Source organism: Antechinus flavipes, chromosome 4 (assembly GCF_016432865.1).
Source record: "Antechinus flavipes isolate AdamAnt ecotype Samford, QLD, Australia chromosome 4, AdamAnt_v2, whole genome shotgun sequence".
Classification (NCBI taxonomy): domain Eukaryota; kingdom Metazoa; phylum Chordata; class Mammalia; order Dasyuromorphia; family Dasyuridae; genus Antechinus; species Antechinus flavipes.
This window is the reverse complement of record NC_067401.1, coordinates 193099203-193125431: the sequence shown is the minus strand read 5'-3', so window position 1 is coordinate 193125431 and position 26229 is coordinate 193099203. Positions and strand designations below refer to the sequence as shown.

General features: G+C 35.2%; 1 protein-coding gene across 2 annotated transcripts in view; it reads left to right on the top strand.

Moving 5' to 3' along the window:
* The first annotated feature begins 1329 nt into the window (after positions 1-1329).
* The window catches only part of NUDT3 (nudix hydrolase 3), a 60567-nt gene continuing 35667 nt past the window's right edge, over positions 1330-26229 (top strand). The window contains exons 1-2 of one of the 2 annotated variants that reach the window (XM_051996426.1): positions 1330-1515; positions 21216-21326. In XM_051996426.1, coding sequence (XP_051852386.1) covers positions 1417-1515; positions 21216-21326 — 210 coding nt within the window. In that variant the 5' untranslated portion in view covers positions 1330-1416. The remainder of the gene's footprint in view (positions 1516-21215; positions 21327-26229) is intronic. The other variant, XM_051996427.1, reaches the window with a different exon arrangement.

The window sequence follows — 26229 nt, the reverse complement described above, 5'->3', positions numbered from 1 at the left end:
TCCCTGGACTAATCTCCAACTCAATAGGGGTTGAAATCTAGATCTCCAGTTTGGGCTAAGTAGGAGTGGTTCTGGACTCAACTAGTCCCACCCAGATGAAACCTCAGAATGAAAGCACTTTATTTTGATTCCCTGAGGCGGGAATCTCAGGAGAGGGTTTCTCTGAAGGAGTTTCTCAAGTGTTCCCCCCAAAGTCCGAGTGAGAGTTTTGAGGATCCCCTCCTCAGGATGACAATTTGCTAAAAATCACTGATGCCTAAGTGAGTAAATATACCAAAAGCAGGAGATGGCTCAAAAGCCACGGAACGAGGTGATGCTCTCTTACGTTTCTTGGGAGTGTTTTGCACATTTTTTTAATGATTGAAGAAGGATTTTTGGGGAATGGGGATCATATTGGGAGTATGGAATGTCACCCTAAAGTCCTTCATTGCTGCCAGCTGTATTGCTATTTTGGACTTTTTAATAGCAAGTACCCTGTTCTGTACACTCCTTCCCCTTTTCTCCCTCCTCCATTTATGTGACGCAAAAAAAATTTACAAGACTGGAGAAATACACATTTTCTTTTGAATGGACGGAAACTTACTGACTCATCTAATTCCCGAAATACCAAGCAGGGATCCCCCAAAAGGCGGGCGGCCTCCATTGCCCTGGGATAAACAGCTCGACTCCATGGTTCCGCCGATGACGTAGCGCTGAACCCGAACCCCGGCGCTTTGCCCAGGCTTCCTTTATTCTAGCGTGCCTTAGCACAGCCACACCCGCCGCATATCCGCGGCCCAGCTACGCTACTAGCGTAGTGGCGTCGGCCAGACTCCCTGCCCCCAGCCCCTCGGTTGGGAGCTGGCCCCATCCCAGACGCCCGTTTACGCCCGCGCGATTGGCGCAAGGGCTCGAGCCGCACTCGCTGGGAAGGGTGCAATTCCCCAAAGTCACTTGCGCTGAGAGCGCGGAAGGGACCTCGTCACTCCGCGCGGGTTTACGCCGCTGACGCAGCGCGCCCCAAGATGGCGGCCCGGTCGTCGTCGGTGGCGGCGGCGCTGGTGAAGGGGGCGGCGGCAGCGGCGGCCGTGAAGCGAGCGGCAGCGGCGACGGAGGCAGCGGCGGCCGTGACGGCGGCAGCAGCGGCGGCGGCAGCGACGACGACAACGATGACGACGACGACGGGACTAGAGCGGGAGGAATGAGGCGGCCGAGGCGGGACAGCGGCAGCGCCGTGTAGCGGAGAAGCCGCTCCTTCCCCTCCTCCCTCCCGGGACGCGCGCGCGCCTGGGACCGGCCCCGGAGCGGCCTCCAGACCCGGACCGTAACCTGATCCGGACCCTTACCCCGGTGGCGGCTAGTTATCCTTCTTCCTCGGCGCCCACCCTCCTCCTGCCCTGCTCTGACCCCGCGACCCCTCGACCCTGGGCCCGGACGATGATGAAGCTCAAGTCGAACCAGACGCGGACCTACGACGGCGATGGCTACAAGAAGCGGGCCGCGTGTTTGTGCTTCCGCAACGAGAGAGAGGAGGAGGTAAAGGGGGAGCCAGGTATTGGGGGGCGGGGGGACCGCAGGGCGCGTGTGGGGACGGACCAAACGGGGGCAACGTGCGAGACAATAGAGGCGCCCCAGACCTTTATAGGAGACGGAAATAGAGGGAAAAGGAGGTGTCAACACCCTCCCCCCCACTCTTGAAGCCAAAGGAACAATTTGTGTTTTCCCTCCCCCCATCAAATAAACTAGGAGGAGGGAGGCTGTCATTCTGAAAGAGACCGGGTGGGGCAGGGCTAAACATGGGAGATGGAGAAGAGGGTCTGTGTGGGGGATAATTGGTTGAGGAGGAGAAGCTAGAGGCTACTGGGGGGCTCTAGCTCAGTCTACTTGCCCCAGATCTGGGTTTTTTGTTTTTTTTTTTTTTTTCATTTAAAGAAAGGACTGGGATTTCAATTCTTCTTGTGCAACAAGAGAACTGTTCGGTTCTGCACACATATATTGTATCTAGGATATACTGCGACATATTTAACACGTATAAGACTGCCTGCCATCTAGAGGAGGGGGTGGAGGGAGGCAAGGGAAAAATCAGAGCAGAAGTGAGTGCAAAGGATAATGTAAAAAATTACCCTGGCATGGGTTCTGTCAATAAAAAGTTATAATAAAAAAGAAAATAAAAGACTGGCATTTGTTGTGGATGGAAGGAGTCTAGTCTGCAATTCCCTGAGGAATAAGGAAAAGATTATGGTGAGGAAGCAAGCCAGAACTGTTTGGAGAAATTATGGGGCCCCTTAGGAGGGGAAAGGAGAAATGAAGGATGTGTGAAATTTGGGAGCTGGTGGTAGAAGCTCTAATTCTCTTTCGATTCGAATGATAAATCAAATGTCGGTGGCTTAATGAATGGTCTGTAGTTAGAGGTATCTTCCCACAGCTCGAGATTTTGAGTCATCGGACACAGAACTAAATTTGTCAGATACGTTAGTTGAGTGACCATTGTGTCACCGAACAAGGTGAAGCTAGTAATTCACGTTGTTTAACATTTGTGCAGTTTGCCTCATACGTCCTACTTTACTTCCAGTTTGGTCATACTTCCTGGGCAAGGAAAGACATTCAACTAGCCAAGTGTTTTAGATGCCCAGTAGCAGCTATCTTACTATAAGTGGCATACTAAGTGCAATTGCAGAAAAGAAAAAGTTGATGAAAAATCTTTGTGAGCATTATAATTAATCTAAAAATTAGGGTACTTGGACTAATTCCCTTTCACTGCCTAAAAAGTAAGGCAAGAATTGTTTCGATGATGGATGTGAAGAGGACGTAAAAGCTTTGAATTATTGATATTTCTGGTAGTTATAGAAAAATCTGCTTCTAAAGGTAGTTTCTGTAGTGACTGAATGCAGTGTTTCTGAAATAAACAGACTTTAGATATTTAAAATGGTGCTTTGGTGTGTTCATAATAGAATGGTAAAATAAAAGCAGAAACTGTTAAAATTCAATTTATTGTGCAAAGGTATTCAGCAGTATATTAATGGTAGCAGACCTACAGGACATATTGAAATGGGAAAGAAATCTGAGCTAATACTTATGAAGAAAAATAGTGATGAAATAGATTGTAGATGTTTTCCAGAGAGATTTTAGAGGAAGTGGGAATTAAAATTGTCTAAAAAGTGAATTCCTGTGACAATACATGTATTGTTGAGATATTGTTTCCTGAGAATAGAATCCAAGATACTATAAATTTTGTGAACAGGTGCTTGTTTTAAAGATTTCCAAAGCAGATGCATTGTATGAGTTTCTAAACGATACCTTCTTGTAAATTATGTACTTTTAGCATGTAAAGTGACTGACTTAGTTTCACAGAAGCTTTGTTCTGTTTATTATCATATTTGTTGCTTTTGGATATCAGATGGGATCAAGGAAATTACTGAAATAATAAGTAATTTTGCTATGGTCTTTCCAGCTATAGGCTTATGATAGGAATGATCTGAAACTTATTTTTATAAATATATATGCATTTTATGTGTTTATGTAAATTGATTTTTTTTTGTTGCCAAAATGGAAAGCCATTGTGGATATATTAACAATTATAATTATTAAATTTTTAATGACATCTTCCAGAACAGGCTTTGTCACTTTAGAATTTTAATCTAAAATTGTTAAAAGGTTTGCTGGTAAATGTATCAAAAACTATTTTTAAAACATTGCATTACTTATACTAAACTAACTTTTGAGAATTGGGTAATGAAGCTATTTGTGAATTGTGGTTATAGAATAAAACTGTTATCAACTTGATTAATTTTGTAATTTTATGGAAGAGGAATCCCTCGACCAGCGATGCTACAATGTGTCCAGGGAATTATTATTATTTTTAATGTATATTGCATTATGTCAGTGAGATAACCAACCTTTTTTCTGTGAAAAGTTTATTAGTCAGTAAGCATTTATTAAGCATTTGCTTTATGCCAAGCCCTGTGCCAAACTAGTAGATTCAGAAAGAGCTCTCAAGGAGCTCACATTCTAAAGAGGGTGATAGCAAATGTACAGACAAGCTATATACATGATAAGTAAGAAATAATTAAAAGAGGGACAACAGAGTTTACTTTAGAAAATGGGGTTTTAGTTGAGACTTAAGGGGAACCAAGGAAAGCAGTAGACAGATGAGGAAGGAGAGGATTCCAGGTATGGGGACAGTCAGAGAAAATGCCCAGAGATGAGAGTTGAGTATCTTGTTCTTGAAACAGCCAGGAAGGGACTGTTACTCGATCAAGTGCCAGGGAATAAGGTTAAAGATTAGAAGATTAAAAAAATAGGAGGAGCTAGATTATGAAGGATTTTGATTGCCAGAGGATTTTGTATTTGATCCTGGAGAAGATGGGAGCTACTGGAGTTTATTGAGTAGGGGATTATGTGTGAGTAGATTAAATCAAAATGATTTAGGAAAATCATTTTGGTGACTGGAGGATGGATTAGAGTAGGGAGATGTCCAGCAGCAGTGGCCTAGGCATGAGGTATTGAGGGCTTGAACCAGAATGGTGGCAATTTTAGAGAGGAGAAGGGGATGTTTTGGAGAGATGTTGTAAAAAGTGAAATCAACAGGCCTACAACAGTTAGGACATGAGGGTGGAAGATGAAGGGAAAATGACTCTTAAGTTAGAAGCCTAAGAGACTTGGGAGAAGATTGTTGCCCTTAAGAGTAGTAGTGAAGTTAGGGGGATTGACTTACAAGGGAAAGATAATGAAATCAATTTTAGACATGTTAGGTTTTAAAATGTCTACTCATCGTCCAGTTTGAGATGTTTGAAAGGCAGCTAGAGATTCGAAATTTGAAGTCATCAGGGAGATTGAAGCAGGATAGGTAGAGTTTTAGAATCATCAGCAATGAAAGGGAAATGGCCCAGTGAAGTAGTTTAGACAAAGAAGAAAATAGAGCTTGATACAGAACCTTCTGGGACATTTACAGTTAACAGGTGTTCCCTGGATTAGGATCTATCAAAAAAAGAATGAGAAGGAACATCTGATAGGAGAAAACGAGGAGAGAGTAGTTTTCTGAAAACCTAGAGAGAAGAGAGTACATGGAGAGGAGGGTAATCAACAAATGTCAAAAGCAGCAGAGAGGTCAGGAGAATTAGGATTGAGAAAAGGCCTTTGGATTTGGCAACTAGAAATAATTTTGGAGGAAGCAGTTTTGATGGAATGATAAGGTCCAAAATCAGGGTTAAGAAGAAAGTAAGAGGAGAGAATGTGGAGGCATGGTGTTGTAGGTGACTTTACTTAGGTCATCAAGGGCAGAAAAAATACAGAATGTTAATGATCAGGTGAGGGTTTTTTGAAGGTGGAAAAACATTTTCATATTTGAAGACTGTAGAAGTCAGTAGATAGAGAGAAATTGAAACCAAGTGATAGGATGGGAATGATAGAGAGTCCAGTCTCTGGATATATTGGAAGTGAATCTACTGGGGTGGGATAACTTGTGAAGGAAGAAGGATTAGCCTTGATAAGAAGACCACTCCCTCATATTGAAGTGGGTTGTGGTCCTTTTAAGAAACTGTATTTCCTATTGATCTGTGATTCCTTTCCGAATCCCAGCCCCTCCTGGCTGAGGCTTATCCTCCCCAGACAAAGTTGTCTTTCCAGGATGCCAGAGCCTTTGATTCAATTACAAATCCTTCTCAAAAAGCATCCCTTTGAATTCTAATAGGAGATCCTGGCTTGTCCCAGCCCTTACTGGATCTGAGCCAACGTGGGCTCTCCCAGCCCTCACTGGTTCTGATCTGCTCTGGTTATCCCAGCCCCCACCAAGACATCCAGTATAATAAGCTTCCATCAACTACAGTCTTTGCAGATGGACCTTGGCAGCTCCATTTACTGCCAGGACCTTCTGTCCACTAAGAACTGCATTCTCAGTGCAAAACTCCATTTTCCATAGATCTGCCACTATAGAAGTCAGTCTCTGATTTCTATCTAACAACATAACTTTCATTTTGCAACTAATATTCAGGAATGAGTGAATTCTTTCACCCCTAAAACCTGCTGCCAATTTAATGGGGATTCTTAATAATAATTCTCTTATAGACATTAATCTCTAGACCACCAAGAATCTAGACCACTCAAACAGCATCAATATAAGAGGGATGAAGGGGAATAAAATGGTAGAAGGGCATTTGAGTGATGGAAGATAAGGAGGAGGGAAGAAGGAGTGGTCTCAATTATTTCTGTAAAATATGGCTTGGACAAAGAAGGAAACTCTTGGAGGTTTGAGGAGAAATGAAAAAATTTAGAAGATCAGCCATGGAGAGTAGGATAATGAATTGATAAGGGAGGAGGTGTAGTTTGCTTAGTAGCAGTGAGAGCCCAGATGAAGTTGTCACATAATTTTGTTATATAATCAAATCAGAATGGTTTTGTGATTCCGCTCCCTCCCCCATCTTTGTTTAGTATTTAAGTACTTTGTTCAGTACATAGGAGAAAAGATGGCTGGTTTGTTGGAGTGATCCAAGTCAGTGTACATTTGGCAGTATGATAAGGGGCTAGGGACTGAAAGAGAAGAGTACAGTAAGTATACAATTGGACCAGTTCACCTAGGGATCTGAATGGGGGAAAGAAGAGAACAATGACAAGTGCTGGTGAGAAATTTAGGAAAGAATTGAAGGGCTGAAGGATTGAAGGTCATTTGTGTCAAAAAAAAAAAAAAAAGATTAGGGTTTGGTTAGGAAAGGTATATAGCCAATAGATAATCAGATGAGAATATTTTGGAAATCTTCATGTTGGGGGAGGGCAAGGCAATTGGGGTCAAATGACTTGCCTAAGTCTCAGCTAATAAGTGCTAAGTGTCTAAGGCCAGGTCAAAGGACACGAACACAAGAATTTCATACTATTACAATGAAAAGATTAGGAGCAGCTAGTTGGTCTAATGGATAGAGCACCCACCCTGAAGTCAGGAGGACCTGAATTCAAATCTTAATAAGTCTAAAGCCAACCAGATATCCACACTAAATCCATCATGAATATGTTAAGCCCCTGAAAGGGAGGTGATCCCTGAGGAGGAATGTATCAGCCAAGGTTAGAAATAGAGCAAGTCAAAGCTTCTGTGTTGATCAGGAATTTTGGCCTATAAATGGCTACTGAATATCCAGCCTGATGGAGATGGAGCCATCCAATCTCTTAGATAGGGAGATAAAAAGAAAACATCTTTAATATTAAGATCACTTATTCATTATGAATTTATTGTGGAATATATTTAAATTTATTGATTCTTCTCTGGATTGCTATATCTAGTCTTTTCATACTCTTCATCTTTCTTGGAAAGTTTTCTTTGGTCTGGTTTTCATATTATTTCTTTGTCTTGTGAATGTACCTCAGAGCATTGTTCAAGTTCTCTTGTTAAACTCTAACACTGAGCTTATCAGCTCCCATGGGCTTAATTATTATCTTTATACATATGATTTCAATCTCTCTACAAAGCACTTTACATAAATTATTTAATTGGCGCATCATAGCAACCCAATTAGATAAATTGTACAGATATTTTTATCTCTATTTTACAGGTGAAGAAACTGAGATTCAGAATTTGTGTTTTACCCATAGTCAATATAGCTCCTGTCAGAAATGTGATAATAAAGTCATTCTTTATGCTTAGTAGCCTCATGACCAACATTCTATCCACCATAAAATGCATTTTTAGAAACATGTTATAATAACATATATGAGTTTGAATCTTGACTCAGCTATTTACTATGATTTCCTTGGGGAAAAGTCACAGCTTTTCTCTGTACCTCAGTTTCTTCATCTTTAAAATGAAGATAGCGGCCTGGATGATTTTTATGGTCCTTTCCAACTCATTTCCTTAAAGTCATTTGATAAACATTTACTAATAAACAATTACTAAATGTTTATTATGTTGACCCTGAACATTCTTCAGGAATCAAACATTTTCATTTCTCCATCATTTCCTATATAGGTAATTTTTTTTTCATTTGCTACATAGAATATAAGTTGTAAACATTTTTTCATATATATGTGTTCAAATAGGCTTCCCCACCTTGCTTTTGAGAGCTCTTTGACCAGTTTATTAAACTAGCAAGTTATTAAGCCTCTGCTTACCTCTGTTTATTTATCTTTACAGTGGGAATAATACCTATTCTCCCAGGGATGTTATGATAAAGTGCTTTGCAAATTTTAAAGTGCTATATAAATGCTAGGTGCTATTATTATTATTACTTTGAATTATTTTCTTAGGTTCTAAGTGGAGAAGCATTCAGTGCTACAGTCTCTGAAGAACTGGTGATGCAAAGGTCAATGACAATGAAAAGACAATTGGGGGCGGGGGGGGGTGACCCTTTAAAGTCTGTTCTCATTCTGAAATTTATCATCTTTTGTCTTGTCCTTTTTATTTGAAAATGATTAATGGTGCTAATTCTGGCATTTATTATGTATGGTTATTGTTGAAAAATCAGATATGGCATTGGCCATTTCTACTGTATTATAACCATCTGCATTCAGTTATGAGACCCATAAGGGGTCACAAACCTGTTTAAGAAGCTGAGCACTAGGGTACAAAAAGGAATGTAGAAGCTGCTTATATTTCTAGCTCTCTAGAAAGTTCAGATTAACATGTAAGAACATCATGAAGTCTTAAAATTATCCAGTATTTTTTTGGACACTAATATTTCTGCATGTGCACAAGAACATGTATTAGAAAATAATCTACAGAATGCGTGCTCCCTGACTTCAGGGATAGTGTATCTCTGTTTCGTAACAGGGCACACAGTAGATGCTTAATAAATTCTTGTTAACTTATTGGTTAGTAATCATTGCAACTTGGATATACAAAAAATGATCATGGTGCATCTTATATAATTAGCAATACCAACTGATAATAAGTGTAGAAAAGACTGGTAGGACAACCTGCAATGGAGAGACCATCATTTATTTAAAATGTTTCTCACCCAATTACATGTAACGACAATTTTTAACATTGTTTTTATTGTTTTGGCTGTTTTGGTTTTAGGTTTTTTGATACAGTTGGGATAAAGTGATTTGCTCAAGATCACGCAGCTAATATAAGTGTTAAGTGTTTGAGGTCAAATTTGAACTCAGGTCCTCCTGACTGGGGTTGGTGCTCTATCAGCATTCTTTTTTTCTTTTCTTTTTCATTTTCTTTTTTTAAAATTAAAGCTTTTTGTTTTTCAAAACATGCTCAGACAAGTCTTCAACATTAACCCTTGCAAATGTGTTCCAATTTCCCCTCCACTTCTCCCATGCCTTCCCTTAGATGGCAAGTAGTCCAATATATGTTAAACATGGTAGAAATATATGTTAAGTCCAATATATGCATATATATTTGTACAATTATTATGCCACATGAGAAAAATCCAAGCAAACCAATTTTTTTGGAAAGAAAAGCAAAATAAAATGCAAACAACAAAAAGAGTGAAAATACTATGTTGTGAACCACACTCAGTTCCCACAGTCCTCTCTCTGGATGTAGATGGCTCTCTTCATGACTGAACAATTGGAACTGTTTTGAATCCTCTCATTGTTGAAGAGAGCCCTGTCTATAAGAATTAATCATAGCATAATCTTGTTGCCATGTAAAATGATCTTCTGGTTCTGTTCATTTCACTTAGCATCAGTTCATGTAAGTCCAGGCCTCTGAAATCATCCTACTATTAGCATTCTTTTAAAAACATTTTTGAGCCCAAATTTTCTCCCTCTGTGTCATTTCTCTCATACCTGAGACAGTAAGCAATCTGGTATAGGTTATATATGTACAATCACATAAAATGTATTTCCATTTTAGTCATGTGGTGAAAGAAGAAACAGATCAAAAGAAAATAAACTGAAAAATAATATGATCTGCACTAAGATTCTGTCAGTTTTCTTTTTCTTTCTTTCTTTCTTTTTTCTTTTCTTTTTTTTTTTTTTTTTTTTTTTTTGGTTTCTTTTCCATCATGAGTCCTTTGGAGTAGTCCTGGATCAATGAATTGCTGAGAATGGTTAAGACATTCACAGTTGACTATTATAATATTTAGTACAGAAATCTTTTATGCAATTAAGGATTTTCATTGTAAATAAAAAATTAAAGCCATTTAATTCTATTCAAGGATATATATATATATATATATATATACATATATATACATACATATATATATTTTAGCCTTTTAGCAAACTTTTTTTAATTATAGCTTTTTATTTACAAAATATATGCATGGGTAATTTTTCAACATTGACAGTTGCAAAACCTTTTGTTCCAATTTTTCCCCTCCTTCCCCCCAGACCCTCTCCCAGATGGCAGGTAGAACAATACATGTTAAATATTTTAAAGTATATGTTATGTATTGGTCATTGTTTCTTGATCATCCCTATTAAGACAAAGAGACCAAGATAGAAGATAGTTGAAGACTCATTTTTATTTGGAGTTAGAATATCTTGAGCATTGACATTTGAATAAAGAGTATACTCCATTTGGGGGGATAGAGCCACATTGAATACATGAAAAAGATAATAATAGGCATTGGCCAGGTTTCCCATTCTGTAAGCCCTTTCTGAGCTTCACCCTGTAACTGATTCCATGCTGTGAATTGATATAGACAATTATCATAGGCTAAGTTAAAGCACTTCAGGAAGATGAATTTTTCTGTCCCGTAAACATTACCTAGAGGAGATGATGGTCAAGTGTTTGGGATACAAATAGCTTTTTGGAAAATGCTTATAATAAATAATAAAATAAATAAGTAGAGTGATGTCAGCATGTCAGCAAAATTATTAATCAGTGGAAGAGAATATTGTCAAATTGGAAAGTAAAATTTTCTTTAATTGGAAGATGATTTGTAATATCTTATATTTTCTGTCAAGTCATTGTCTTCTAAAATCAACCAGGATGTTTTCTACTTGTCTAATGATACTGTTTTGAGAACTTTATTAAGATGTTTTATATTTGATTTTTTTTTTTTTTACTGTCCCTAGAATTATATAAACCACTTTTCATAAATCTGGGATTTACCTGTGTTAAAGGTAAAAAGTCTAATACACTGTCATGTACTGTGATGGACTGTCAGTAAATATTTTGATTTATGGCTATAGTGATAAAAACCTTCCTAGTAATTTATAATTGTGTGCATAATTTCCCCTGTATCCTATTCTTATCAAGATTATAAAGTTAAATAGTATTTAATTTTTTAAATATGTGGAAGATATAAATGTACAGTTACTAAAAATATGTTGTTCATCAGATTCTCATCTACTTATGCTTAATACTTCTATTTTGGTCTCTTTTTCCAGTACCAAGACTTTCTAATCTCATATAACTGCTGAGTGCTTCATTCTAAATACAAGCCTGTTTTCTTTACCTTTTTTCCCTTAATGTGTTTTGATAAAACAGTTTTAACACCAGCTGTTTATAAAAGTTACAGGAAGCTGGAAGAGGTGAAGTTTACATATATATTTCATTATCTCTTTCTTACAAGTTTTTTTAGACCACCTCATTCACATAACTGTTATTCTGACTGAATTGACCAAATATCCTTTGACTCACTTGGACTGTGACACTCTTCATTTGCATATCTCTGCCTTTTTTGGCTCAATATGTTGGATTATTAATGTGATTGGTGGCTAGCTCAGGACAGGAATAAACTACCCTGTGATCAGTGCTCATTCTTTCAGAATATATTGGGAACTGGGGTATTCTGGTACCACGTACATTACTGATTTCCAGATAATTAGAATGAAGTCTTTTTACTGTATAAAATACTATAAACTGATGCTATTTTTTTTATTATAGCTTTTTATTTGCAAGATATATGCATGAGTAATTTTTCAGCATTGACAAGTGCAAAACACTTTGTTCCAATTTTACCCCTTCTTCCCCTCATCCCCTTCCACAGATGGCAGGTTGACCAATACATGTTAAATATGTTAAAGTATAAGTTAAATACAATATATGTATACATGTCATACAGTTATTTTGCTGTACAAAAAGAATCGGACTTTAAAATAGTGTACACTTAACCTGTGAAGTAAATCAAAAATGCAGGCAGACAAAAATAGAGGGATTAGGATTCTATGTAGTGGTTCATAGCCATCTTCCAGAGTTCTTTTGCTGGGTGTAGCTGATTCAATTCATTACTGCTCTGTTGGAGCTGATTTGGTTCATCTTATTGTTGAAGATGGCCATGTCCATCAGAATTGATTATCATATAGTATTGTTGTTGAAGTATATAATGATTTCCTGGTCTTGCTCATTTCACTCAGCATCAGTTCATGTAAGTCTCTCCAGGCCTTTCTGAAATCATCCTGTTGGTCATTTCTTGTCGAACAATAATATTCCATAATATTCATATACCACAATTTATTCAGCCATTCTCCAATTGATGGGCATCCACTCAGTTTCCAGTTTTTAGCCACTACAAACAGGGCTGCCACAAACATTTTTGCACATACAGGTCCCTTTCCCTTCTCTTTGGGGTATAAGCCCAGTGGTGACACTGCTGGATCAAAGGGTAAGCACAGTTTGATAACTTTTTGAGCATAGTTCCAAATTGCTCCCCAGAATGGCTGGATGTGTTCACAATTCCACCAGCAATGTATCAGTGTCCCTGTTTTCCCACATCCCCTCCAACATTCCACATTATCTTTCCCTGTCACTCTAGCCAATCTGACAGGTGTGTAGTGATATCTCAGAGTTGTCTTAATTTGCATTTCTCTGATTAATAATGATTTGGAGCATATTTTCACATGTCTATAAATAGTTTCAATTTCTTCGTCTGAGAATTGTCTGTTCATATCCTTTGACCATTTATCAATTGGAGAATGGTTTGATTTCTTATAAATTAGAGTCAATTCTCTATATATTTTGGAAATGAGGCCTTTATCAGAACCTTTGATTGTAAAAATGTTTTCCCAGTTTATTGTTTCCCTTCTAATCTTGTCTGCATTTGTTTTGTTTGTACAAAAACTTTTCAATTTGATATAATCAAAATTTTCTATTTTGTGGTCAATAGTGATCTCTAGTTCTTCTTTGGTCATAAATTCCTCCCTTTTCCACAGGTCTGAGAGGTAAACTATCCTATGCTCTTCCAATTTATTTATAATCTCATTCTTTATGCCTAGGTCATGAGCCCATTTTGACCTTATCTTGGTGTACGGTGTTAAGTGTGGGTCAATGCCTAGTTTCTGCCACACTAATTTCCAATTTTCCCAGCAATTTTTGTCAAATAATGCATTCTTATCCCAGAAACTGGGGTCTTTGGGTTTGTCAAACACTATATTATTAAAGTTATTGGCTGTTTTTTCCTTTGAATCTAACCTATTCCATTGATCAACTAGTCTGTTTCTTAGCCAATACCAGATGGTTTTAGTAACTGCTGCTTTATAATATAATTTTAGATCTGGTACAGCTAGGCCACCTTCATTTGATTTTTTTTTTTCATTAATTCCCTTGAAATTGTTGACTTTTTGTTTTTCCATATGAACTTTGTTGTTATTTTTTCTAGGTCATCAAAGTAGTTTTTTGGGAGTCTGATTGGTATAGCGCTAAATAAATAGATTAGTTTAGGTAGTATTGTCATCTTTATTATATTTGCTCGTCCAATCCAAGAGCATTTAATTTTTTCCAGTTGGTTAGATCAGACTTAATTTGTGTGGAAAGTGTTTTGTAGTTTTGCTCATAAAGTTTCTGATTTTCCCTTGGCAGATAGATTCCTAAATATTTTATACAATCAGTAGTTACTTTAAATGGAATTTCTTTTTGTAACTTTAACTGTTAGGTTTTGTTAGTGATATATAAGAATGCTGGTGACTTATGTGGGTTTATTTTGTATCCTGCAACTTTGCTGAAGGTGTTGATTGTTTCTAATAACTTTTTAGTAGAGTCTCTGGGGTTCTCTAAGTATACCATCATATCATCAGCAAAGAGTGATAATTTGGTTTCCTCATTGCCTATTCTTATTCCTTTAATCTCTTTCTCAACTCTTATTGCCAAAGCTAGCATTTCTAATACAATATTAAATAGTAATGGTGATAGTGGGCAACCTTGTTTCACTCCTGATCTTATTGGGAATGGTTGCAGTTTGTCCCTGTTACATATGATGCTTACTGCTGGTTTTAAATAGATGCTAGTGATTATTTTAAGGAAAAGTCCATTTATTCCTATACTCTCAAGAGTTTTTAATAGGAATGGATGTTGGATTTTATCAAATGCTTTTTCTGCATCTATTGAAATGATCATATGGTTTTTGTTAATTTGATTATTAATATGGCCAATTATATTGATAGTTTTCCTAATATCGAACCAGCCCTGCATTCCTGGTATAAATCCTACTTGATCGTGGTGTGTTATCCTGGGGATGATTTTATGTAATCTTTTTGCTAATATCTTATTTAAGATTTTAGCATCAATATTCATTAGGGAGATTAGTCTATAATTTTCTTTCTCTGTTTTCAACCTACCTGGTTTAGGTATCAGTACCATGTCTGTGTCATAAAAGGAATTTGGTAGGACTCTTTCATTCCCTATTTTTTCAAATAGTTCATAAAGCATTGGGGCTAATTGTTCTTTGAATGTTTGGTAGAATTCACATGTAAATCGTCCCGGGGATTTTTTTTTAGGGAGTTGATTAATAGCTTGTTCTATTTCTTTTTCTGAAATGGGACTATTTAAGCAATTTACTTCCTCCTCTAATAATCTGAGAAGCCTATATTTTTGGAGGTAGTCATCCATTTCGCTTAGGTTATCAAATTTATTGGCATAAAGTTGGGCAAAGTAACCCCTTATTATTTCTTTAATTTCTTCTTCATCAGTGAAAAGTTCTCCTTTTTCATTTTTAAGACTGCCAATTTGATTTCCCTCTCTCCTTTTTCTAATCAGATTTACCAAAGGCTTATCAATTTTATTGATTTTTTCATAAAACCAACTCTTAGTTTTATTTATTAGTTCAATAGTTTTTTTACTTTCTATATTATTAATTTCTCCTTTTAATTTTAGAATTTCAAGTTTAGTAATTGATTGGGGGTTTTTAATTTGGTCTTTTTCTAACTTTTTAAGTTGCAGGCCCAATTCATTGATCTTCTCTTTTTCTATTTTATTCAAGTAAGCCTCTAAGGATATAAAATTTTCCCTTATTACTGCTTTGGCTGCATCTCATAAATTTTGATATGATGTCTCATCGTTGTCATTATCTTGAGTGAAATTATTAATTGTGTCTATAATTTGCTGTTTCACCCAATCATTCTTTAAGATGAGATTATTTAGTTTCCAATTACTTTTTGGTCTATTTACACCTAACTTTTTGTTGAATGTAGTTTTCATTGTGATCTGAAAAGAAAGCATTTACTATTTCTGCCTTCCTGCATTTAATTTTGAGGTCTTTATGTCCTAATATATGGTCAATTTTTGTGTAGGTTCCATGAACTGCTGAGAAGAAAGTATACTCCTTTCTGTCACAATTCAGTTTTCTCTAGAGATCTATTATATCTAATTTTTCTAATATTCTATTTACCTCTTTCTTTCTTATTTGTTTTGTGATTTGATTTATCTAAATCTGAGAGAGCAAGATTGAGATCTCCCATAAGGTATTTTTAAATTCCAGTCTTTCTGGGGTTGATATCTAGTGAGTACCAAGTAGCTGTTATTGCTTTATTATATGTTGTCGTCTTAGGCTATTTTATGTTGTGAGAATTCTTCCCATCTCTATCGTATTCTTTTCTCTCTCTCTTTTTCCCCTTTCCCTTTTGCTGTTATTTTTATCCCTAATGATATATTTTATACTATGCCCTGTCCACAAGTTATCATTATTAATATTATACAGTTTACTTAATACCAGCATGAATTTGTTCATTCACATTTTGGGTAACTTTCAGTTTTGATTTTCTTGAAAATAGTGATGGTCCACAGTTCATGACTATATAATATCATTAAAAGAGTATTAATTTTGAAAAGGTGGACTTTTGTATCAAGCAACAAGTTGAAATTATTGAATGTACATCAGTTTTCCAAGTGGAAAACAGTTCTTTCAACTCCATTTATTTATGGGACCAGATCTTTGTCCATCTGAAGTTCAGAAACAAGGTATGGTACATGTACCAGCTAACCCAATTGAATTGAATATCATATTTTTGCATTCCTAATCCATTAGTTAATTTTCTCTTGTGGATTGCTAATGTAGTCTGTTTTGAGTGACTCATATATATAGAAACATTGCTTTGGTGTCTCCTTAGTATTTCCTTATGGATGAAGATAATGAAAACTTACAAACAATCTTTCAAATGAACTTATGGCTTTTAGTTAACCTTGTCACTGTTGTTAGACAGAGTGCTTTGTCAAGGGACATCTTTTTTTTTTAAGCTTTTTATTTTTAAAACATACATGGATAATTTCTCAACATTGATCTTTGCATAGCCTTGCATAGCCAAATTCTCCCCTCCTGTCCCCCACTGCTTCCCCTATATGGCAAGCAATCCAGTATATGTTATACATGTTAAAATATATGTTAAATCCAATATATGTAAAAATATTTATACAATTATTCTGCTGCACAAGAAACATCAGATCAAAAAGGAAAGAAAATGAATAAGAAAGCAAAATGCAACGAACAACAACAAAAAGAGTTAAAATGCTATGTTATATGATCCACACTCAGTTCCCACAGAATCTCTCTAGGCATAGATTGCTTTCTTTATCACAAGATCATTGGAACTGGCCTCAGTCATCTCATTGTTGGAAAGAGTCATCCGAATTGATTGTCATATAATTTTGCTCTTGCCGTGTACAAATGATCTTCTGATTCTGCTCATTTCACTTAGCATTAGTTTGTTTAAGTCTCTGTAGGCCTCTCTAAAACCTTTAAAGGACATATTTCAAAAAGAAATTTAAATTCATTATTTAGAATATTATGGAATGTTGTTTATATAATTCCTTAAGTAAAGTATGATTATATAAGGAATTTTGCATAATTAATAATAGATATTGGATCAGTAACTGCTTATCAAAATTGAAGAAATAGAATCTTATACTATAATTAAGATTTTAAAGGTCAGAAATACCAGATGAGAAAATGTAAAATAATATCTACTTGGTATGATAAAAGATCAAAGTCTTGCTCCTTTCTTCTGCTAAAGTACTTTCTGAACTGACCGCAAGAAGAGGATGCCTCTGCCTATTAATACTTTCTGACTTCAGGGGTGAGAAAATTAACAATATAAATATCACTACAAAATAAGAGTTTGAGTGAACAATTGTGTTGGAAAACCTACTTTTTTAGTTTTTAAATTTTTTAACTAGTTTAGAGAAAATCATTGTTGCTTCCATTTTTTCATTCCTTTAACAAGTCTCAAGGATAAGGATATTAATAATACTAGTACTGTTACAAAATAAGAACTTGAATCAAGGATTGAGTTGAAAAGGCTACTCTTTCAAGGCTTTTAAAAATCTAAATAACATTTTATGGACATCTTTTATAGTTGTATTACCTGAATTTCTCCCACTTATTCTTTCCTTCCCCTTCTCTTTCAGAGAGCCATCTTATGTAACAGAATATTTTTTAAGAGGAAAAGGGGAGAAAAACCAGTACACCTAAAGTGTAAAAATACATGGACTGTTCCACATTTAAGAAGCTTTCATTTATTTGCTAGAGAGTGGGGGAGATATCTTTTAATCTCCTCTTTGGAGCCATGCTTATTCTTTACATTCATCAGAGTTTGCTTTTGCTTATTTAATGGTGGTGGTTCTTTCCATTTCTACTATTGAAATCCTTATGTACATCGTTTTCTTGGCTCAGTTTACTTCACTTTCAATCATTTTGTGAAAGTATTCATCATTTTTAACAGCACAGTAATATTCCGGAAAAATGGAACCCATGATATGAACATCTTTGCAAAATAGCTTATTTTCCCATTATTTCATGCAGATTTCAGAAAGTCTTAGATGGCTTCATTTTTTCATGCCCTCAGCAGATACTAGATATACTTGTAATCAATCTTGAATCTATCTGTATTTATAGTAGGTCTTTTATCCAGTTGATATTGTCTTATCTTTTATCTGTTAATTTCCCAGTTCTATTGAATGAAGTCATGATTATAGGCATTATTTAGCCATTCCAGTAAGATAGTTTTAGAATCATAGACTTGAAGCTTTCAGAAGGCATACTAATTTTTCTATAGGGAAGAAACTAAGACTCGTGGAGTGGTAAGTGACTTGTTCACAATCACACATTTAATAAGTATTAGAGGTGGAATTTGTCCTTATGGCTTTCTGATTTCCCCGCTCCAAAATTTACTAAGCCACTTTGCCTCTTCTTTTCCATTTCAGGCCTCTGTTTGCAAGATGAGAGTGAATACTGAGTTTTTTTATTCAGTTTTTTAGCAGGGTTCCATTTGAAATTCTGATCAAACTTTTATTATTATTATAGCTTTTTATTTACAAAACATATGCATGGGTAATTTTTCAATATTGACCCTTGCAAAAATTTCTGTTCCAACTTTTCCCCTCCTTACTGTCAGACATCCTTCTCCTAGATGGCAGGTAGTCCAATACATGTTAAATATGTTAACATATATGTTAAATCCAATATATATATACATATTTATATAGTTATCTTGCTACACAAGAAAAATCGAATCTAGAAAGAAAGGGGGTGAGGAGGGGGAAGCTGAGAAGGAAAACAAAAATGCAAGCATACAATAACAGAAAGAGTGGAAATGCGAAGTTGTGGTCCATACTCATTTCCCATAGTTCTCTTTCTGGGTGTAGCTGATTCTCTTCATTCCTGAACAAGTGGAACTGGTTTGAATCATCTCATTGTTGAAGAGAGCCACATCCATCAGAGTTGATCATTGTATAATCTTATTGTTGCCGTATATAATCTCCTGGTTCTGCTTATTTCACTTCGCTTCAGTTCGTGTAAGTCTCTCCAAATCTCTCTGAAATGATCCTGTTGGTCATTTCTTACAGAACAGTAGTATTTCATAGCATTTATATATCACAATTTATTCAGCCATTCTCCAACTGATGGACATCCACTCGATTTACAATGGATTATTTTCAATATAAACTCATTTACTTAGGAATCTTAAGGAATAAAAATGACTAATTTGTGTTGTAAATATTTTAAAGTGGATGTTTGTGAAAACTTAAGTCTATAGAACTTTATATTTGTATAGTGTTGCAAAGGGAATACATTGAGTTTTCTTAACTTGAAGAAACTGCTGTATGAACTATATGTATAAATGTTTACTAGTTAATATGAGTAGAATTTCACTTTCAACTTAAAATATTTTTGTCTTGATTTTGAGCTCTCTTATCCAATTCAGTAAGCATTTATTGTCTACTATGAATTCAGTACTGTGTTAGTCACTGGGTAACAGAGAGAACAAAAACAATTCTTGCTCTCATGTAGGTTACATTCTCCTTGAGGGGAGTACAAGATGAACAAAGCACAGTTTACATGCCATTTATTATTTTTTCCCAATAAGTTTATTTATTTTTAATACATGTGTATATTTATACACATAAATATATACATATATATATTTAATACTTTATGAATCATTGGGAAAGAAAAATCAGAGCAAAAGGGAAAAACCGTGGGAGAGATTTTTTTAAAAAGTAAACATAGCTTGGGTTGATTTACATTGTCCCCTATTCCATTTATAATTTTAAAATATGTCATTGAAGCTTCTAACTATAAAGATTATTTTTTAGCTGGGTTGTCAAGGACAATTGAAAAGGAAAACTATTTACCTTTAACTGTGAAATAGCTGTAAAAACCACCATAAAGTAGTACAGTTTCTTTCTTTCTTTCTTTCTTTTTTTTTTTTTAAAGCTTTTTATTTACAAAATATATGCATGGGTAATTTTACAATTGCAAAACCTTTTGTTCCGATTTTTCCTCTCTTTCCCTCCACCCCTTCTCCCAGATGGCAGGTTGACCAATACATATTAAATATGTTAAAATATAAGTTAAATACAATATATGCATACATGTCCATACAATTATTTTTCTGTACAAAAAGAATTGGACTTTGAAATAGTGTACAATTAGCCTATGAAAGAAATAAAAAATGCAGGTGAATAAAAATAGAGGGACTGGGAATTCTATGTAGTGGTTCATAGTCATCTCCCACAGTTCTTTAGCTGGATGTAGCTGGTTCAGTTCATTACTGCTTCATTGGAACTGATTTGGATCATCTCATTGTTGAAGATGGCCAACGTCCATCAGAATTGGTCATCATATAGTATTGTTGTTGAAGTATATAATGATCTCCTGGTCCTGCTCATTTCACTCAGCATCAGTTCATGTAAGTCTCTCCAGGCCTTTCTGAAATCATCCTGCTGGTCATTTCTTACAGAACAATAACATTCTGTAATATTCATATACCACAATTTATTCAGCCATTCTCCAATTGTTGGGCATCCACTCAGTTTCCAGTTTCTGGCCACTAGGAACAGGGCTGCCACAAACATTCTTCCACATACAGGTCCCTTTCCCTTCTTTAAGATCTCTTTGGGATATAAGCCCAGTAGTAGCACTGCTGGATCGAAGGGTATGCACAGTTTGATAACTTTTTGAGCATAGTTCCAAATTGTTCTCCAGAATAGCTGAATGTATTCACAATTCCACCAACAATGTATCAGTGTCCCTGTTTTCCCGCATCCCCTCCAACATTCAGCATTATCTTTCGCTGTCATTCTAGCCAATCTGACAGGTGTATAGTGGTATCTCAGAGTTGTCTTAATTTACATTTCTCTGATTAATAATGACTTGGAGCACCTTCTCATATGGCTAGAAATAGTTTCAATTTCTTTGAGAATTCTGTTCATATCCTTTGACCATTTATCAATTGGAGAATGGCTTGATTTCTTATAAATTAGAGTCAATTCTCTATATATTTTGGAAATGAGGCTTTTATCAGAACCTTTAGTTGTATAAAGTACAGTTTCTCCTAAAAGCCATTTGTTACTTTAAGTAGTAAGGTTTCATTATTTTGTAGCTATCTGTGCATGTGAGTGGTTTTCTTTGCCTTAGAAATATTACTTTGGTAGCTGCATAAATGAAGGATAGATTGAATAGGGTATATATGGTAAGGATATGATTTATTTAATTAGGGATATAACACCATCGCAAAAATGCTTAGTGTATGATCATTTTGGGGTTTTTATTTTCTTTAAATTTGAAATTTTCCAAATAAACATTTTATTATATGATATATAGATATATATACACACATGCGTATATATTTTTTAATATTAGGTGCTGCTGGTGAGCAGTAGTCGTCATCCAGATAAATGGATTGTTCCTGGAGGAGGTATGGAGCCTGAAGAGGAGCCAGGCGTGGCTGCTGTTCGGGAAGTGTGTGAAGAGGTATATATAAAAGAAAAAATTGATCTGTTGAAAACATTTACATTTGTCAGTAGCTGGTGTTTTTAAAGAAGGTTGTTATTTCCTTTCCTTCTAATTTCTCACAGCAATCTGAATAAATGTCCTCCCACTGTGTTTTATATGTATAGGCTTTTACAATATTTCCATGTATGCAGTGCTTTTGGTATATTAGAAAGTTAGCTTTTGATCATTATAAAACGTGCTTCCCTTGTGTTTTAAAGGGAATTGAAAATAGCTATACCTTAGCATACATCAGCTTCTCATATGGTTCAAAAGAGGCATGGTTAAGATCTTGTACTACCTCAGAGTGTGAGCCTGGGGGAAATCAGTCATTCTGCTTTTATATCTTTTCTGTAATCTTGTTACTTCTCAGCAAACTACCTCAAAAGACAGGTTATAAACCTTAAAATGATATATAAATACTCATTATTATTACTTACTCCTAACATTTCTATATCTGCTCCTAACTTTTACAGTGATGAGAAATACATTCGTCTCTCCAGAATCTAGAAAAGGTGAATCATTACAATATCTAAAATTTGAGAGGAAAGTGAATGACTGAATAAATGAAAAAGTACTTACTAGGTGTACAGTACTATACTAAATAAATGCTGGGTCTAGCTGGTTCAATTCATTACTGTTCTGTTGGAGCTGATTTGGTTCATCTCATTGTTGATAGAAAAACAAGACAGAGCAGAGGTTCTTTTTTGTTTTTGTTTTTGTTTTTGTTTTTTTTAGAGCAGAGGTTCTTAACTTTTTTTTCGTATCATAGAGCTCTTTGGCATAGTGAACAGCCAACAGTTCACTTCTCAGAATGGTATTTTTAAATACATAAATGTAAAATACATAAAATGTACAAAGTAAACCAATTGATTTGAACTAGTTATCAGAATATTCAGAACAGCAACAACAGATTAATAGGTTTTTGAGAATCCTTATAATAGGAGATACAGTGCATATGGAAGATTCCAATTGCAAATTTATGAATCTTCAATTCCACAAATTACATATTTAATCCTTGATGACCACTAATCTTATAAGTTATACAATTCATAGTGTATTTCTGCTTAAGTTCAATGTATCCCAACCCAGATTTCTCATCCTTCCTCTCTAATATTGCTGCCTCTGGTTCCTCTAGCTGATATCTTTTTCTGATTGTGTGACAGAATTGTTCTTAATAGAATTGAACAGCAAATATAAGAGCACTTTCCAGTAGATGTGTTCAATTCTGTTGCCACCATTGAAAACCCTTCTCTTGTTTACACTAAACTCCACACCCTTGTACAATGCCATTTTCTCATTTGTAGTGAACTTTTAACATGTCTTGATTCTGTTAGTTACCTAGAGCCAATATCTACCGTGTTAGGAAATTTTGGAGGTATTAATACTAAAATTTTTATTTCTCAGCTGCTCCCTAATTCCCTTTTCTGGTCCTTGTTACACCATAATTCTGCCTTTTGAACTCCTTGAAGCTATTTTATAGAATCTATATAAGATTGAATCATTTTATCCCTATGTTTTCTATTGCAAGCTTATTCTTAGCATCTCTCCCCACTAAATACATTTTGTTTTCTATCTCATTTGCATCCTGATCTTCTAGTGCCAGTTCATTTTTCCATCTATTATTGACCTCATTCTAATCTGGCCCTTCATACAAGTCAGTTTCCATATTTCCTTAGAAATAAGATTCTTATCTACATCATGAAGATTGAATTGTGAATATAATATGATTGGGGAGGGGATATACTTAATACTCCCAAAATAGACACCATTCCTCAAGTCATATAGACTAGAAATGTAGCAGTCATTCATTCTATTCTTCAGTTAATGTTACAATCTCACTAATTCTATAATTTCAAATGGTCTTGTTCTTTATTTGTAGTGCCACAATCTTAGCTACAGCTTCCATACTGTGTTGTGAAAACAACTCAGCTTCTACTTTTTCTTTTTAACTCTATCCTATATATCACTGCCAAGTAAAGTTTTTTAGAAAGTTTCTAGTCCAAAGCTATCATTTAAAAAATAAAGTGTGCTTTGATACCCTTTGTTTTTTATTCGTTATTTCTACAAATATATCTTTTAGTTTGTATATTTCCCTCTGCATTGGTTCTTCAACATTTTCCCATATTTCTCTGAATTCCTCAAAATTGTAATTTCTTATTACACCATATTCCATTATTCATATACTAGGCATTTTTTCCTAGGGTGGATACTTCTAAATGGGACTTTAGCCTTTGATTTTACAGATAAGGATCTCTTAGTTTTAGAAAGATTAAGTGATTGGCCCCAGGTCACATAGGTAGGAAGTTTCAGATTTTATTTTAATAAAATTTATTTTTTCCTCAATTACTTGTGAAAACAATTTTTAACATTCATTTAAATTTTTTTTTGAATTCCAAAATTCTTTCCCTCTCTCCTTCCTGAGACAGTTTTTGCAATTATAGGTTGGTTATACATGTGCAATCATATAAAATATTTTGACATATTAATCATGTTGTGGGGGGTTGGGGGAAAACACAGATACTTCTCTCCCTTTCCCCCAAAAAAAATCATCATGAAAAAAATTAAGAATGTGAAAAATAGTATGCTTCAGTCTAAAAATATTAAAAATTCAGAGTTGAGAGACCAATTTCATTTGGTCAGTGCCTCAGTTCTCTACCCTCTGCCTCTTCCCTTGAGTATATTATTAATATTGTACTTCACAAATCATGACCCATCCTTACTTGCATATCTTTACTTTTGCAATTTGCTCTAAATAGACTTCTTCCCTTCTGCCTACTTTGTCAGTCCAAATCCCTGATTTCTCTCTAGGCTTACTTTTGTCCTAAACTAATCTTGTTCTTTGGATGATTTTTTTTTCTCTTCTCTTCTGAACAGCTTCTGCAATATTTTAAATTATAAATGCTTTGTGGATTGGAAACTTACTTTTTTTCAATCCCTTACAGTAATTGGGTACAATATGAATGTAAGTAATTGATTGATAAATATTTTATTATTAAATATAAGTTCTAGGAAAATAGAAAACATGGAATACTTAGTGAAAATGAAACTTGAATCAAATCTTAGTTTATATTCTTTTTTTATATATGAACAGCAAGCACAAAAAACAAAGAAAAAAGAATTGTATATGAAATTTATTTCTTTTTAAGTGTATATTATGTTTAATACAATAGCAGTAAAAAATATCCTATTTGATTCTGTCACTTTCTGACCTTCCTTCTCTTCTTTGCATTTTTAATCTTTCACTGATGTTCTTTCTTTTTTTAAAATCAGTTATCACCCATCAAGTATTTTCCTATTAGCTCTCCAATAAAAACCCTTTCTTGTAGCAAGTAATTGTAGTCAAATAAAACAGTCACACATTAACTCTGAAAATGTATCTCATTTTGTACCTCTGTTTTTTTTTTTTTTTTAAATAAATAGATGGAAAACATACTTTATTATGAGTTTTCCAAAATCATGATTGGCTGCTACATTGATCAGGGTTCTGAAATTTTTCAAAGTTGTTTTCTTTACCCTATTGTCATTGTATAACTTGTTCTGATTCTTTGAGGTAAGTTTTAAAGAAGTATTGACTACGGATGGGCAGAAAGGAAGTTGGAAGGTATTCCTGACCTGGATAAAGAAAATAGAAACCAGTGTTGTTGAGAATGTTTGTCTGGCAAGAACCTAATGGCATTTCTGACTAATGAATGATAAACACGAGGATTAGAATCCTGGTAGTCTTTGCTGTAGCTTTACTTATGAGTGGGGAAAAATCAGGAATAAGATCCAAATAACATAAATGGTGGCCAAGAAAGGATAAGCAACCTCTTAATAAGATTGTAAGTATTGATACTTAAAGAATAATGCTACTTGGCTTACTAGAAAGAGTGCTGGAATTGGAATCAAGAAGACCCCAGAGGCAGAGATCCTGCCTCAGATATTTATTTATTAGCTGTTTGACCCTGTGCAAAGCACATAACCTCTTTGAGCCTGAATTCTTCATCTGTTTAAAAAAAAAAAACAATGAGTTAGGACTAGATAGCTTTTCAATTTACTCCTAGTTCTGTGATCCTATTTCCCATTTATTTATTTACTGGTTTGACAAGAAATGAAGAAATTGTGGTAAATTTTTTTAAAAAGAACTTAAGTAAAATCGAAGCCCCAGTGCTAGCAGATAAAAGCTTTTAAAGTTTGTTAAAAATTGGTTATAGTGGATGTGTTATAGTTGATAATGCTTCACTGTGACAGGTATATGCAATATAATTATATTGCATTTAATTTTGTTTTGCTGAGGCAATTGGGGTTAAGTGATTTGCTCAGGGTCGCACAACTAGTAAATGTTAAGTGTCTGAGGCCAGATTTGAATTCAGGTCCTCCTGACTTCAGGGCTGGTGCTCTATCCACTACACCAAATAGCTGCCCCATATTTTTAAATACTAAAGAGATGTTTGTTCTAGGGCTTAATATTTCGTGCTGTGAATGACTGTTGCAGAATACCAAATTTGAATCTTTTAAGAGCATTACTTTTTCTTTGGTGTCTTTAATTGCTTTTTTATATTGAAGATTAAAAGAAATACAATTTTTGGGTTGGACTCATTCTCCTCACTCCCAGTAAATAAATCTATAACAGTCTAATCAGCCAGACTCATTTAAAAATAAATCAGGAAATATTTCTAATGAGACTAATAGACTTTCTCCTCTGTAATTCATTCAATAGCCTAGAGGAGAATAGTCTGATTTATATTATTTGTGCTTTTTTGTTATTGTTAGATTGTGAGTTCTTGGGAGTCTGTAGCTATGTAAATGTTCAGGTTAGACTCAGTGGGGTGACTGCCTGCTCCTTCTATAACTGTGTTGGCTGGATAAAGACTTGAAAGTACAGTTAACATATAAGGGCTCT